The following is a 13817-nucleotide window of genomic DNA, read 5'->3' as shown; positions in this document are numbered from 1 at the left end:
GATTTTTGAGTGGTACTCCAAGGCACAGCAATGTGCGTGTTCACCTATGTAAAGAGAGAGAGAGAGAGGGGAGGAGGGGGGGGGGGGGGGAGAGGGGAGTTGCACCACTCAGTTCACACGGGTGTGATTTTCAAAAATAGCAGACCTATACAAGCTTTGATCTGCTATTTTTCAATAGCTAAATTATAACATAATGTTTAAGTCTGTGAATGTAAAAAACTTACCCCACACTCTGCCCCAGATTTACATACATGAAAGGCAGCGGGGGAAATTGCGTGCTGTGTCTTTGTGGTCTTTGAAGCTAATTTGCACTCGTGCCTGAAGTACTAAGGCAGCAGCTTATTGCATACATACACAATCTGCATAATAATAACATGCAATATATACAATATATTTGCATCTTTGCATGTGGAACAGCACGTACAGAACGTGCCATCGAGCGGTGGAATCTCGAGAGGTCAACAAGCTCAAGAATGAGATTAACCCATTCTGACCTGAGATCAGATTCATACGAGGTTTCCACTGGACACACACACTGGTCTGATTAACCCATTCTGACCTGAGATCAGATTCTAGAAATGTCAGTCGCTCTTTGATTTTTCAAAAAATAGCAGACCTACAAGCTCGTATCGCGCCACTTGGTGGCGCGATATGAGCTTGTAGATCTGCTATTTTTTTAAATAGCTAAAGCACAACATGATGCTGACACCAAAATGGGTTCCTGCTCAAGAATGAGATTAAAAGCTAAATTCAGTGATGCAGAAATATTGATATTGATTTATTCATTGTGAATAATAATAATTCAGATCAGAATGTTATGAACAAACGTTGTATAGGGTGGCATTTCTGGGTGGACACTTATTTGCACGATATATAAAACAAAGTGTACATAGAGCATTAGCTACAGTGTGTCAGCAGCTGTGGATGAATTAGAACAAAATGATATATTTCTAATACTTAATAACAATATCATGAGTGTCCCGTATTCTTCAAGAACTATAGGTTGATGAAATACTGCTCTGATGCGACGCTGCTGGCATTATACCTAAACCTTTACTTTATGGTGGTGGAGATGTCATGATGACTTGGTCTATCGTGGGCGTGTCGTAGGGCATTCACTTCTAGTCATTTTGACTAGTTGCCTAGTTTACTAGTCGACTAGTAAACTTTTAATAAATATTTGTACATTTAAAAACTGTGTACATTGGTGACTATAACTAGAATCTGCCTGATCTTGAGGCCTACAAAATTTATAAAAATTAACTTTCTTATCAACTAGTCAACTAGTAGCAACAAGGTCGACTAGTGGATTTACTAGTGGATTAGTAAACTAGTCGACTAGTTGCTTAATGCCCAATAGCGTGTCGTAATAGTCGAACTTTCAGCTAACATTGGAAAACATTTCGGACGAAAAAGAACACGACTGCAAGCTCACAACGCCACGTATAGAGCTGCTATTTTCACCAAAGCGATTCGGTGAAGAGGGAAAATGGAGGGGACCAATAATTCTAGCCAGAACTCGCATTTGTGTGTATAGAGCTGCAGAATGCAGAAAGACACGGTACATTTGACCGACGCAATGTAGGCTTTAAAACGCTTTGAAATGGAAAGTGTTGCTGCCGCGCGGACCGCTTCACATCACACCGCCTCCATTGTCATCCAAGCGGCCGCATGACTCTTCTCCTCTCATCCAATTCAATCCAGCCAGTCAAGCAGCAGCCTCCCCTTCGCTGGCAGTGAATTGTGTATGAGTGCTACGGCAAAGTACGCGGCAAATTGCACGGTAAAGCCACTCCGCTGTCAGTGTATTGTGTAGAAGTGGCAAATGGTGCCATATACAGTATATATAGCGCTTTTAAGGTTTACATAGATTGTCCATTACATTCACCCGTTCACTCACTCACTCACTCTCACACACACACACACACACACACACACACACACACACACACACACACACACACACACACACACACACACACACACACACACACACACACACACACACACACACACACACACACACACACACACACACACACACACACACACACACACACACACACACACACACACACACACACACACGGCGGAGGAAACCATGCAAGGCACAAACCTGCACATCGGGAGCAATTACGGGTTGAGTGTCTTGCTCATAAGGACACTTCGACACGAACTCTGTGGGGGAGCCCACAGGGATCGAACTGGGAATCTCATGGTTCCCATATTGTTCTACCGGCCATGGTAAATGGTAAATGGTGTATTTATATAGCGCCTTCATCCAAGGCGCTTTACATAGATTGTGCATTACATTCACCCATTCACGCACGCACACATTCGTACACCGATGGCGGCGGAAACCATGCAAGGTACCAACCTGCTCATCGGGAGCAATTAGGGGTTCACTTCAGAGTCTTGCTCAAGGACACTTCGACACTAACTCTGCCCCTGAGCCACTGCCGTCGAAATGCACGATAAAATGCACGTATAAGCCACTCTGCTGTCTATTGTGTATGAGTGCCCGGTGAAGTGCGTGGTAAAGCCACTTAGCTAACTCTATAGCATGGTCCATCTACAGTTGACCCATGCACTGTCCTCAACCAATCCCTCGTCTGTCCATGATACTGCTCAGTCGTGTCAGAGACGTCTTGTCCGTCTGTCTGTCCACAGTGCGTACCATTCACGTCTCAAGAGACGCTAGGCCACTCAGTGGCTTTTAATAGGTGTTTCATGGTTGTCCGCTTAGCATGTTTTGCGGTGGTTGGGTGTGCATTTTAAATCACGCCCGAGACAAAGCTTGGCTTTGTTATTGATCTGACCTATAATTCCCAGCAAGCTCTCTCTCTCTCTCTCTCTCTCTCTCTCTCTCCTCATCCCACCAGTAAAGGACGACTCATTCACTAGTGAGTGAGTACCAGAATCAGAATAGGGTCTATGTGGTGTCTGGCTGCTAGAGCCGAGCTTACAAGCACTCCGCTTGCCTTCCACAGACTATTCATAAGTACTCTGCCACGGTTCTATATAGGATTATTATCCGCCCTCAATGTCTTCACATATTGTACAGTTAATATTCAAAAAACACATTATTCAAAAACACATTTCGGCCACCTCTTTTGCCCATTATTAGGACCACTCTACGCAATGTCATCAAAGGTGCCGGCGCACCTATGGTGACATCATTCTACAGGCCACAGGTTTCTGCATTACACCTCTTTTTTTTCCATGGTGCTAGAGCTTCTAGTTACTGTAACCTCGTTAGGAGAGCAGAAGGATAGCATCAGGACACCTGTAGTGCCAGGTAACTTGTACAGCAAAATGTGTGAAGTGAGGCCCGCCCACTGTGGCTGCCATCACATTCATTTAAGCAATATTACACGTGATGCTTGCAGAACTCAACTTCGTCTCGTTCCTGACCGCATCACTGTCGTGGCAATAATCACATTAACCCACACCCTCGAGTGTAATATTGCAATTATACAACAGTTACCCTTAAAACTAAGAAAATCGCTGAAAGAATATATTTTTTTAATGACAGATGTAGTCACTACGACCACAAATGTCCCAAGAAACTAGCTAGCCTAGCCACCGAGTTTGCTAGCGCTCTGGGAGAACAGAGCAGCTGAATTCTTTGCTTTGATTAGGTGGTGAATGGTGCTGGTTTAACCCACGGCTAGAAGGCTGTTTCAACCAATCAGATTGCTTCCTCGAAACGACCTGTGGCATGATGCTGATTCACTGCCACTGCATGCGCTACGAGACGTGAGGCGCAGTGTGTTATCATTATGGAATAAAACGATAATGTATTTATATCGGCCACATGCATGACATCTCACATCGTCAATGTTTGTTTAACTGCGGCCCTAAACCGACATTAAAAGTCCATAGACTTGGCTGCTCTTCAGTTCTTGTTCAAAAGTGCTCTAAAGTCTAAACAGACACTAAAAAGTCTAATAATAGACTTGGCTGCCATATGACAAACAAAAAAAAAGCCAGGCATTGGAAGGACTTAAGGTCATTACACACTGGCGAATTAGCGACGCGATGCGAATAAGCGATCTGAAAATGCGAAATAGTGCATGTTGCAGTTCGCCTGCGAATCTCTGCAAAATACGACACCAGAGCGAACAAATAAAAGCGAAAACGGTCGCATTTTCGCACATTCGCCACTGATGTGGAAGCTTGCATGGACTTCAATTGTTTTTTTTTAAATGCGAATTATTCGCACGAATATATCGCGTCGCCAATTCGCCAGTGTGTAATGACCTTTAGTGCCTCTCAAAAGATAATATATATAAATTAAAATAAAACAATTTCTATTACTTTTCCCCGCTTTGTGCCAAACCTAAATCGAATATAGGTTAATACAACTTACAATGAACAGAAGCTGTTTTACTCACCACGGTGACGAGGTGCCGTGCCAACACCGGGTAGCGCGTTGCTGGACCCGCTGGCCCATGCCCGGGCTTGGCCAGCAGGTCCAGGGCTCCATGCCCGGGCTTGGCCAGCAGGTCCAGGGCTCCATGCCCGGGCTTGGCCAGCAGGTCCAGGGCTCCATGCCCGGGCTTGGCCAGCAGGTCCAGGGCTCCATGCCCGGGCTTGGCCAGCAGGTCCAGGGCTCCATGCCCGGGCTTGGCCAGCAGGTCCAGGGCTCCATGCCCGGGCTTGGCCAGCAGGTCCAGGGCTCCATGCCCGGGCTTGGCCAGCAGGTCCAGGGCTCCATGCCCGGGCTTGGCCAGCAGGTCCAGGGCTCCATGCCCGGGCTTGGCCAGCAGGTCCAGGGCTCCATGCCCGGGCTTGGCCAGCAGGTCCAGGGCTCCATGCCCGGCGGGCACCTGGCGGAACCGCGGCGACAGGAAGGGTGCCGCTGGCACCGGCTTATCGGCTGAGGTGGCATGATGATGGTGGTGGCGGGAGGAGTCCTGTGCTTTGTCGTCGCGCTGCAGGTTGGAGTCCCGGCGAGGATGACGGGCGGGCGATGGGAGGCGCTTGGAGCGATGATGGGGATTTGAGAGAAGCGCCTCATGGTCACCCGAATATGTGTCTGGAGGGGGAGAGAGACGAAGAGCAGGAGGGTTAAACCATAGATGCCTCCTTCGGCTCTGGGGCCGTCTGTATCTCGAGAGGAAGCAAGCTTCTGTGACGCACACGGAAGCTTGCCAACATTCACAGAAGGTAGGCCAATCAGAGGCAATGTAAACGTTTGTTTTCTCGTGCCAATATAGCTCCTTTGGATTTAATTGATAAGTCCCGGGAAAGATGTGCTGTGATTGGCCAGTAGTCACTTGAGTGGCACCAAAATTGACCCTTGAGTGGCACCAAAATGGACCCTTGAGTGGCACCAAAATTGACCCTTGAGTGGCACCAAAATGGACCCTTGAGTGTCACCAAAATGGACCCTTGCGGGACCCTTACAGGTCCATTATATGTCATGTTACACTCTCAAGAGTTCAATTATTGTTAAACATCTGCATTACTTCATTTACAAGAAATCTACACAATTAGAGAATGTAGAAGAATTGCTATCTTCATTAACATTTGCCTGTCTCTAATATCTCTATGGTACCACCAACATCAATACAGGATGGGACTGTGGCCAAATCCTATCCAACGATAACAAAATATTCTACCGTGAGTCTTGGTTGGATGTGCGAGGCTAAATGTCATCAAATGGTGGACCGTGGCTCAAATGCCGAATAAATAATGAAGCTTGATACGAAAAGGGTTGAGAAACCCTGGTGTATGATATTATGGAATTGGAGCATGCAACATAAATGTCCATCTCCTTATGCAACCCAAGACATTCCACTGCACCACCAGAATACCAGGAAACCCGTCGCCGCAGAATTAATACTGTGTGTGTGTGTGTGTGTGTGTGTGTGTGTGTGTGTGTGTGTGTGTGTGTGTGTGTGTAATACTGTGTGTGTGTGTGTGTGTGTGTGTGTGTGTGTGTGTGTGTGTGTGTGTGTGTGTGTGTGTGTGTGTGTGTGTGTGTGTGTGTGTGAAACTGTGCATATTATCTCACTGGCGAGTCGCCCAGAAAGCCATCTAGCTTCTGTCTGACTCCAATTTCCACAGGTCTGGAGAAAGTGAAATACAAGTGGAGACCGTCTGACAGGCTGGCACGGCCAGTCAGACAACCTATGTATCACTGAGACTGTCTGACAGGCTGGCACGGCCAGTCAGACAACCTATGTATCACTGAGACTGTCTGACAGGCTGGCACGGCCAGTCAGACAACCTATGTATCACTGAGACTGTCTGACAGGCTGGCACGGCCAGTCAGACAACCTATGTATCACTGAGACTGTCTGACAGGCTGGCACGGCCAGTCAGACAACCTATGTATCACTGAGACTGTCTGACAGGCTGGCACGGCCAGTCAGACAACCTATGTATCACTGAGACTGTCTGACAGGCTGGCACGGCCAGTCAGACAACCTATGTATCACTGAGACTGTCTGACAGGCTGGCACAGACAACCTATGTATCACTGAGACTGTCTGACAGGCTGGCACAGACAACCTATGTATCACTGAGACTGTCTGACAGGCTGGCACAGACAACCTATGTATCACTGAGACTGTCTGACAGGCTGGCACAGACAACCTATGTATCACTGAGACTGTCTGACAGGCTGGCACAGACAACCTATGTATCACTGCCTATGGCTGCCGGTCTGATCATCCGTTATCCGCAATTTGCAACACTAGATCTTTTTGTCAGGTGAAACCTGACTAACAACATCTCATGAAACGTAAGCGACCTAGTCATGATCGGCTGCCCCTAAGCCAATGGTATACTCTGAAACGCCGCCTAACCCAATGGGAGGCTGCGCCACTCGTGTAGCCAATCACATATAGTAGCAACTAGCAACCTATAGTCATGATTGGCTGCCTCCTATAAGCCCTGCCCCCGCACTGCGGTAGTCTGGCAACGCCACACGGCAGCCACTCTAAGACACTCTAAGCTCAAAGTGACAACAGCTGCTAACGCTATGAGCCACTGTAACTGCATGGACCGCCACAACAAAACAGACTGATTGAACAACGAACTAGATTGATCCCACAATGATTTTATTTTTGACCGCCCGCGGTGACCGCCTGTCCGCCGCTCCCGCCACGCAACAAAAAAAAAAAGTCCCATTTAGTCCCGCGATTGTATCGTTTCGTCCCACTAAAACCAGCAATATTTCCATTGGGATCGGAGAGAAAAAAATACATTTACCCAAACAGTTGCTGAGATTGAGCAGGCGTGCGTGCACGAGAGAGGAGTTATGTGCGTGAGGAGCTGATCACAGTCACAGATAGAGGGAAAGTGTTATATTAGGCCTATTATTTATGCTATATAATTTATTATATTTGTGTCACAGTCTCACAGTCACAGACATTGTGCAGCAGCACGCACATGCATGCAGTGGGGGGAGAGAGACAGAGAGACAGAGAGAGAGAGAGAGAGAGAGCGAGAGACTGCGTGTTAAAAGCCAAATATAGCCTACTCATCGTTGTGTTCCGTTTCACGTTATTGCTGAGTGAGTGACGCACACAGGGAAAAACAACAAGGGGTTTGGAAGCAAAATGTCCGTTGTGGAGACTTCACACATGATGCACTTCTCACAGTGATTAGCCTACTAATGATTGACAGGTGCGGCTGCTTTGGGAGCGTGCCTGACGATGTCTGTTGGAGAGAGTGTCAGACTGACTCCACTGGTGCTTGTTCAGTGCATGGAAATTATACGTTCTCATCAGACATTCATATTTTGCTAAATTGTAGACTATATAAGCTCTGTCTCTGGTTAATTGCGGGAGGATGCGTGATTCGCGGGGGCCCGCTGGTTTTATCTTGACCACCCACAGGCATTTTAATACCGCCCGCGCCGCCAACATTTACGCTGGGTCCCGCGGGCGCCGCAGGCTCCTGTTCCCGTTGCAGCCCTCTACCACGAACAGAACGTCAGAAACGTAATAATAATAATAATAATAATATGGGGGGGGGATGCACAACGGAGACAGCACTTGTTTCACCTGACAAATATGACTATGTCATCATTTCTTGTTTTATAATGGGTTGAACCTAGAGTTGCAATACAGTCCATTGATCCAAATAGAAATGTCCGATCTGCTATAAACTATGTTAAACTCACCAACCAACATTATTGCAGCTCTATAGGGCAAGCTTGAATTATCCTCTTTCAATCAATTTCAAAGCGTTTGTTTCAATGAAAATAAATCCACATGTTATGAGCTACTTTCTGTCAAGAAATTCCCTGCGGGTGATTATTGGAGTTTGAAAGCGCTCGTCGGAAGTCACTGGACGGCCCTGCGTATCGCCGGTTTCGAATTTTGCACATAATGCAGGAGGCAGCAGCATGATGCGTTGATGAAAATGAGGGCTTCTTCAAAGTAACTGGTAACAGTACTTAAGTAAATGTATTTAGTTATACCACTGCGTGCGTCCCAGGCTACGGATGAGTTTTAAGTTACCCAACTCAGACGTCATGGTAGGTATACCAACTGGCAGGTAAACATTAGGCGCACACGCACACGCACACGCACACACACACACACACACACACACACACACACACACACACACACACACACACACACACACACACACACACACACACACACACACACACACACACACACACACACACACACACAATATACCTTCATTTAAAATGTTCACTGTCACATTTAATTATACACTTTATCCCATAGTTTCATTTTTCCTCACCTGTAAACACACATTTAGCAACACAAACTCTGGTCCTAATCTGAACAGGACCCCTGCATGGCATGCTGTCCAACCAGTGCCTTGCACAGTGAGTGTTTAGCTGCCCAACCGATTGCCAGTCCCAGACTGTGAGAGTCACTCTGAATCATTGTAGTGCAAATAATACCAAGAAGAAGGATAAACTGTTTCACAGCTTTAGTAAATGCATAGTACTAGACCTGTACGTGCCCGTCAGCCACCGGCCTAGTTGGGAACATGCAACCGTTCCGTCATAGCACCAGTCTGTCCCTTTTGTGCGCATATACTATATGGAGATCTAGTATGCAATACCTGTTGTCATACCACCCATTTTAACTGTCTGTCTCACATGGAGTTCTCTGTATCTGTCTGCCTGTGTCTGAAGAGTGGACTGGTTAAGTAATCAATTGGCAAGTGTGGGGTTGCCATGGCAATCAATTGGCTGAGGCAGAGGCTGGACATTGCACATGCAGGTGAGGGGATTTAGGCTGATTAGGCCCACTGGCAGAGCCTGACCAGAGCCTTTTGTGGTGGTTCTGGAGAACCGGACCCTCTGGGGATGTGGAACGCGCGTGTCGAATGTGAAGTCGGTGGGGCAAAGTGGCAAACGGTTCTCGAGTTACGTGCATCACAACCGTACACACGCGCGCACGCAGAGCCGCATTAGGATTAAGTTCCTCGATTCAACCACAGTTCACAGAATAATATAACCTTACATCCCCAATGAAATGGAATGGAATGAAATGAAATACAATCATGATGATGAAATGAAATGATAATCATACTATAAACGAGCGAATGTCTGTCTGTCTGTCTGTCTGTCTGTCTGTCTGTCTGTCTGTCAGAAACAAACACTTATCTCCTCATTGCCTGCACCAATCGCTCCCACTTTTCACACAGGCATTGACCATAATAATATGGAGGTCTTAACGAAGCCATTTTTCCAATAAGATTAATAATGAATTTATTAGTGAATAAAAACCCGTTTATTTGTCCGTGGTCTATCTCCGACCGAGCCACACTATTAGCACACATCTCTCCATGCCAAAATAAATCTGCACGCTCCCACAATCCAGCTAGGCTACTTTTTACCGACGCAACTGTCGTATTTTTTATTTTTTATTTTTATCTATTACATTGTTGTTGTTTTTATATTGTATATGAATATGCTTTCCTGTGAATTTGTTGTGCAGCACTTTGTGACTTTGTCCAGAAAAGTGCTATATAAATAAAGTTATTATTATTATTATTATTATTATTATTTACTGTACAGATATTGTTTTTACATCACCCATTTATATGAAATTATAATCCAACCCAGGGCGCAGTACCCCCCGCGGCCACCAGGGGGGTACTGAACAACTCAACTCCCCATAAATGCAATTACTACACTACTAACATGACAATGACTGTTTGAGACTTTCAGTTCTATGTATGACTATGATGTACTGTTTTTCCATTTCCAGTGAACAAGTCTATATTAAAGCAATTCTTCCTCAAAATACATATATCAATAATATGATATATTACATCACATTACCCACACTGTACATTTGGGAATACCTGTGCGACAGCCCATACTTTCTGTGCTGCATGTCAAACTGGGGTCTTTCATACTTTTCAAATGGGGGTCTGTGGGCTAATAAGTGTACATTTTACAGTCCTTGCCATGAAAACATTTCCCTACCATGCATTTATACAAATATTCACACATGTTTCTATTCACACAAAAAAGACACAAATATATTATACAAGTTAAAATGAAGAGCAATTAAATATATTTATGGGGGGCAATAGTCCATACAACGGGTAAGGACTATGTATATTAATACAATAAACAAGCAAAAGGGCATTTCCTGACCATGGATCACACCAAAGGACCTGCAACATGACTGAGGAACACGTTCCACTTCAAATCATATTTATCCAACTGATTATTCATCTTAAAGGATAACCTCTCCAAAGCAGCCACAATACCAAGCTATCAATGGTATACTTATGATTGTACTGCAGCATTTTCTTCCCAAGACCATCTGTAAACAATTCCCCGTTCCCCCCTATCAGTAATGTGATCTATTACAACACATTACCCACACTGAACATCATTTGCTGTTCATATATTCAGAACGGGTAAGGACTAGTCTAATATAATCGATCATAAATTAAGAACAAAAGATGTGCCCAGGGTGGCATTCCTTATCATTTAACAGCACTGTGTACTCACTACTAGTCCAGTGGTTTTCAACCAGTGGTCTTGGGAGGGTTCCAGGTGGTCCCCCAGCTACGTTAGATCTGCTAAAATAGCAGATCTACAAGCTCGTAGCGCGGCGCTACGAGCTTGCAGGTCTGCTATTTTTGAAGAATCGTGAAAATGTGTCGCAGATTTGGAATATATATTCTTTCAGAGCGAACATTTTTAACTCAAAACTTTGCTTCTGGGGGATCCCTGGAACAACATTTTCAAATGGGGGTCGGTGGCCAATTACATATCATTTTTGTGGTCCTTGACATGAAATATCGAGAACCACCGATATAGAATCATAGGTATTTCAGAAAACTGTCAGAACCTTTATTTTTATGTCAGGCCAAAATGGGTTGAGAGGCTAAATCTCATGAAATGGTGGTCCATGGCTCAAATGCAGAATAAAGAATGGACCCACTGCACTAGCCTACCCTCTGTTTCTGTGTTTGATTCATGGCTGGTTACACATTTTTCTTTCTGGAGCGTTTTAGTGGGTTTCTATCAATGGTGCTGAACCAGCGAGTGAAATATCGCAATACTGTACATCTGCTGGTTGGATTAGGCCTTTATTGTTATTATTATTATTATTATTATTATTATTTGGGGTTTCGTACACCCCTTTCTATACCACATCATCACCCTCACAATCTAAACCCATTTCCTCTGCCCCCTCTTAAGAAATAATCGCTTGTATCCGTTCCATTAAATGCATTGCTCATAATTATATGTCCAAGTTAGTCCATGCACCAAAATGGACAAGCGTTCAAACAAGCTCCCGCACAAGACAAGACAGTCAACATAATATGTCCAAACCTCACTGACCTGCATGGTGCAATCATGTAATCATGAACACTGCAAGCAAAGTAATCCACATGTTTTGTGTAATGGTAGCCTACTGTATATTCGGTTTGGACTCTTTCTCTCTGCCAATATAAGGCGCCGGTCGTACAATAAAAGCTATAGGCTATAGTTTACAATGTATCTTGCTGTTTTTAATGAAGCACCCTTCATTGCAGAAAATATAATCCCTCCCTCGGCTATACTCGAGTCTGCAAATCAGGATCACGGTGACCCGCAACCCCAAACAACTCGTCTGGTGGCCAGGCAGATTCTGTTCCTCATTTCGTAGATGGGGATATAGGCCTACCCTACCCTTATCAAGGTCCATCTATCTATCCATACATGCACCAAGTCTCTCTGTACGTATACTGTACGTAACTCGTAACTTGAGAACCATTCTTCCCACCGACTTCAAATTCTACACACGCGATCCACAGGGAGTGCAGTGCCATGCAGTGTCGAGTCCGTCGGATAGCCAGTTGTACAGAACCAGCACAAAAGCGTCTGCCCGGGCTCTGGACCTGATCACCCCTATATCTCCATATGGAGCTGGCCTGTTGTGACATCACAACACTTCATGTATAGGCATGCCTGACACATATAATAAAGGGCCACAGAGAGACAGCATGGATCTCCAACTTCCATCGTTACCGACTCTTGCATGTGCTCTACTACAGCCAGGCACCGGTCTTGTCTCTCTGTAAACGCAGCCACTTCAAATTTGACACAGGCATCCCACACCACTACAGGGAGTGCAGTGCCCGGCCCTGAGCCGGGCAGATGCACGGTTGTCCAGAACCACCACAAAAGGCTGTGCCCAGGCTCTGGACATGAGGGCCCGAATTAGCCAATTGGCCAGACCTGATCATCACCTATATATCCATATATGGATATATCCATACATCACAACGATGTTCTGGGCATCTGCATAGACTCCATATTTGGGCGTGCCTGACAAAGAATATATGAATATAAATAAATATAGATATACTGTATGGGCATAAAATACCCAACGGGCACTGCTCTATATGTATAATTATGCATTTGAGCTACGTACGCTTTTTAGCCTCTCAGACCCAAAACTAAAGAATATTTTGTTCTCGTTGGATAAGATTTTGTCCACAATTCCATGCTGTATTGGTACCATATGGGAGAGATAAAAGGCAAACGTTGATCAAAATAACAATTCTTACATCCCTGTGTAGACTTCTTGTAAATCTTTAGACACTCTCTTGAGAGTGTGAAATGAAACCAAATTGACTCTTATGGGTCCATTTGGTTTGATTTTACACTCTCAAGAGTTGAAGATCTATAATTCCATTTGGTTGCCAAATGATAACCATAATTACCTCCATAATTCCATAATCTCTCCATAATTTAGCTGGGGACAACCTGGAACCCCCTCAAGGACCACTGGTGGTCCCCGGACCACTGGTTGAGAACCACAGCGACAGTGGCTAGCTCAAAACATACATGGAGTCAAACATTGGCAACATCCTTATCCGTTTATACCTGCTAGCCTATTATTGAATGGCACTCACCTGAAATGGCCAGTTGTAAAGACATGAATAATGACAGAACTGTCATGCATCTTCTCAGTCTTCCCATCCTTGAAAGCCTCGGAAAAAATGTAGCAGGCTATAAACGGACTTGTTCTGTAGAGTCTAAATCATATTAACGCGTCAGTCCACTACAGAGAAAGAACAGGCTATGCAGGCTCGGTCATGGAAGCATGTGCCCCACACTGCCTCTCCTCTGCACACATCCTTAGGTAGACGCGACACTAGTATAGACAGACAGGTATTCCGATCAATGCAACGTTCCCCTGCGAAGTGTGAAGCACATTTCTGCCTTCTCTTCTCATTATTGAGGATGAGAGCGTAAACAACTGACTGCATGCGTGGCGCGGCTTGTTTGTTTCATACCTCGTTTTGAACACAGCTAGGATAAACGTCCGCGTCTATGTCGGAATCAATTGCAA

The 13817-nt window shown here is 45.2% G+C and overlaps 1 protein-coding gene across 1 annotated transcript in view; it reads right to left on the bottom strand.

The window, feature by feature from the left end:
- ptprr (protein tyrosine phosphatase receptor type R) overlaps positions 1–8496 on the bottom strand; it is a gene marked incomplete at its 5' end in the record, with an annotated part of 61881 nt that extends 53385 nt beyond the window's left edge. The window contains 2 exons of the mRNA XM_083794625.1: positions 4398–5041; positions 8481–8496. Of these exons, the coding sequence (XP_083650751.1) occupies positions 4398–5041; positions 8481–8496 (660 nt within the window). The remainder of the gene's footprint in view (positions 1–4397; positions 5042–8480) is intronic.
- Between the last annotated feature and the right edge of the window lie 5321 nt (positions 8497–13817).

The sequence above is a fragment of the Protomyctophum parallelum genome (genome assembly GCF_964188405.1).
Source record: "Protomyctophum parallelum genome assembly, chromosome: 22".
NCBI classification, from domain to species: Eukaryota; Metazoa; Chordata; class Actinopteri; order Myctophiformes; family Myctophidae; genus Protomyctophum; species Protomyctophum parallelum.
This window is presented reverse-complemented; position numbering and strand designations above follow the sequence as displayed.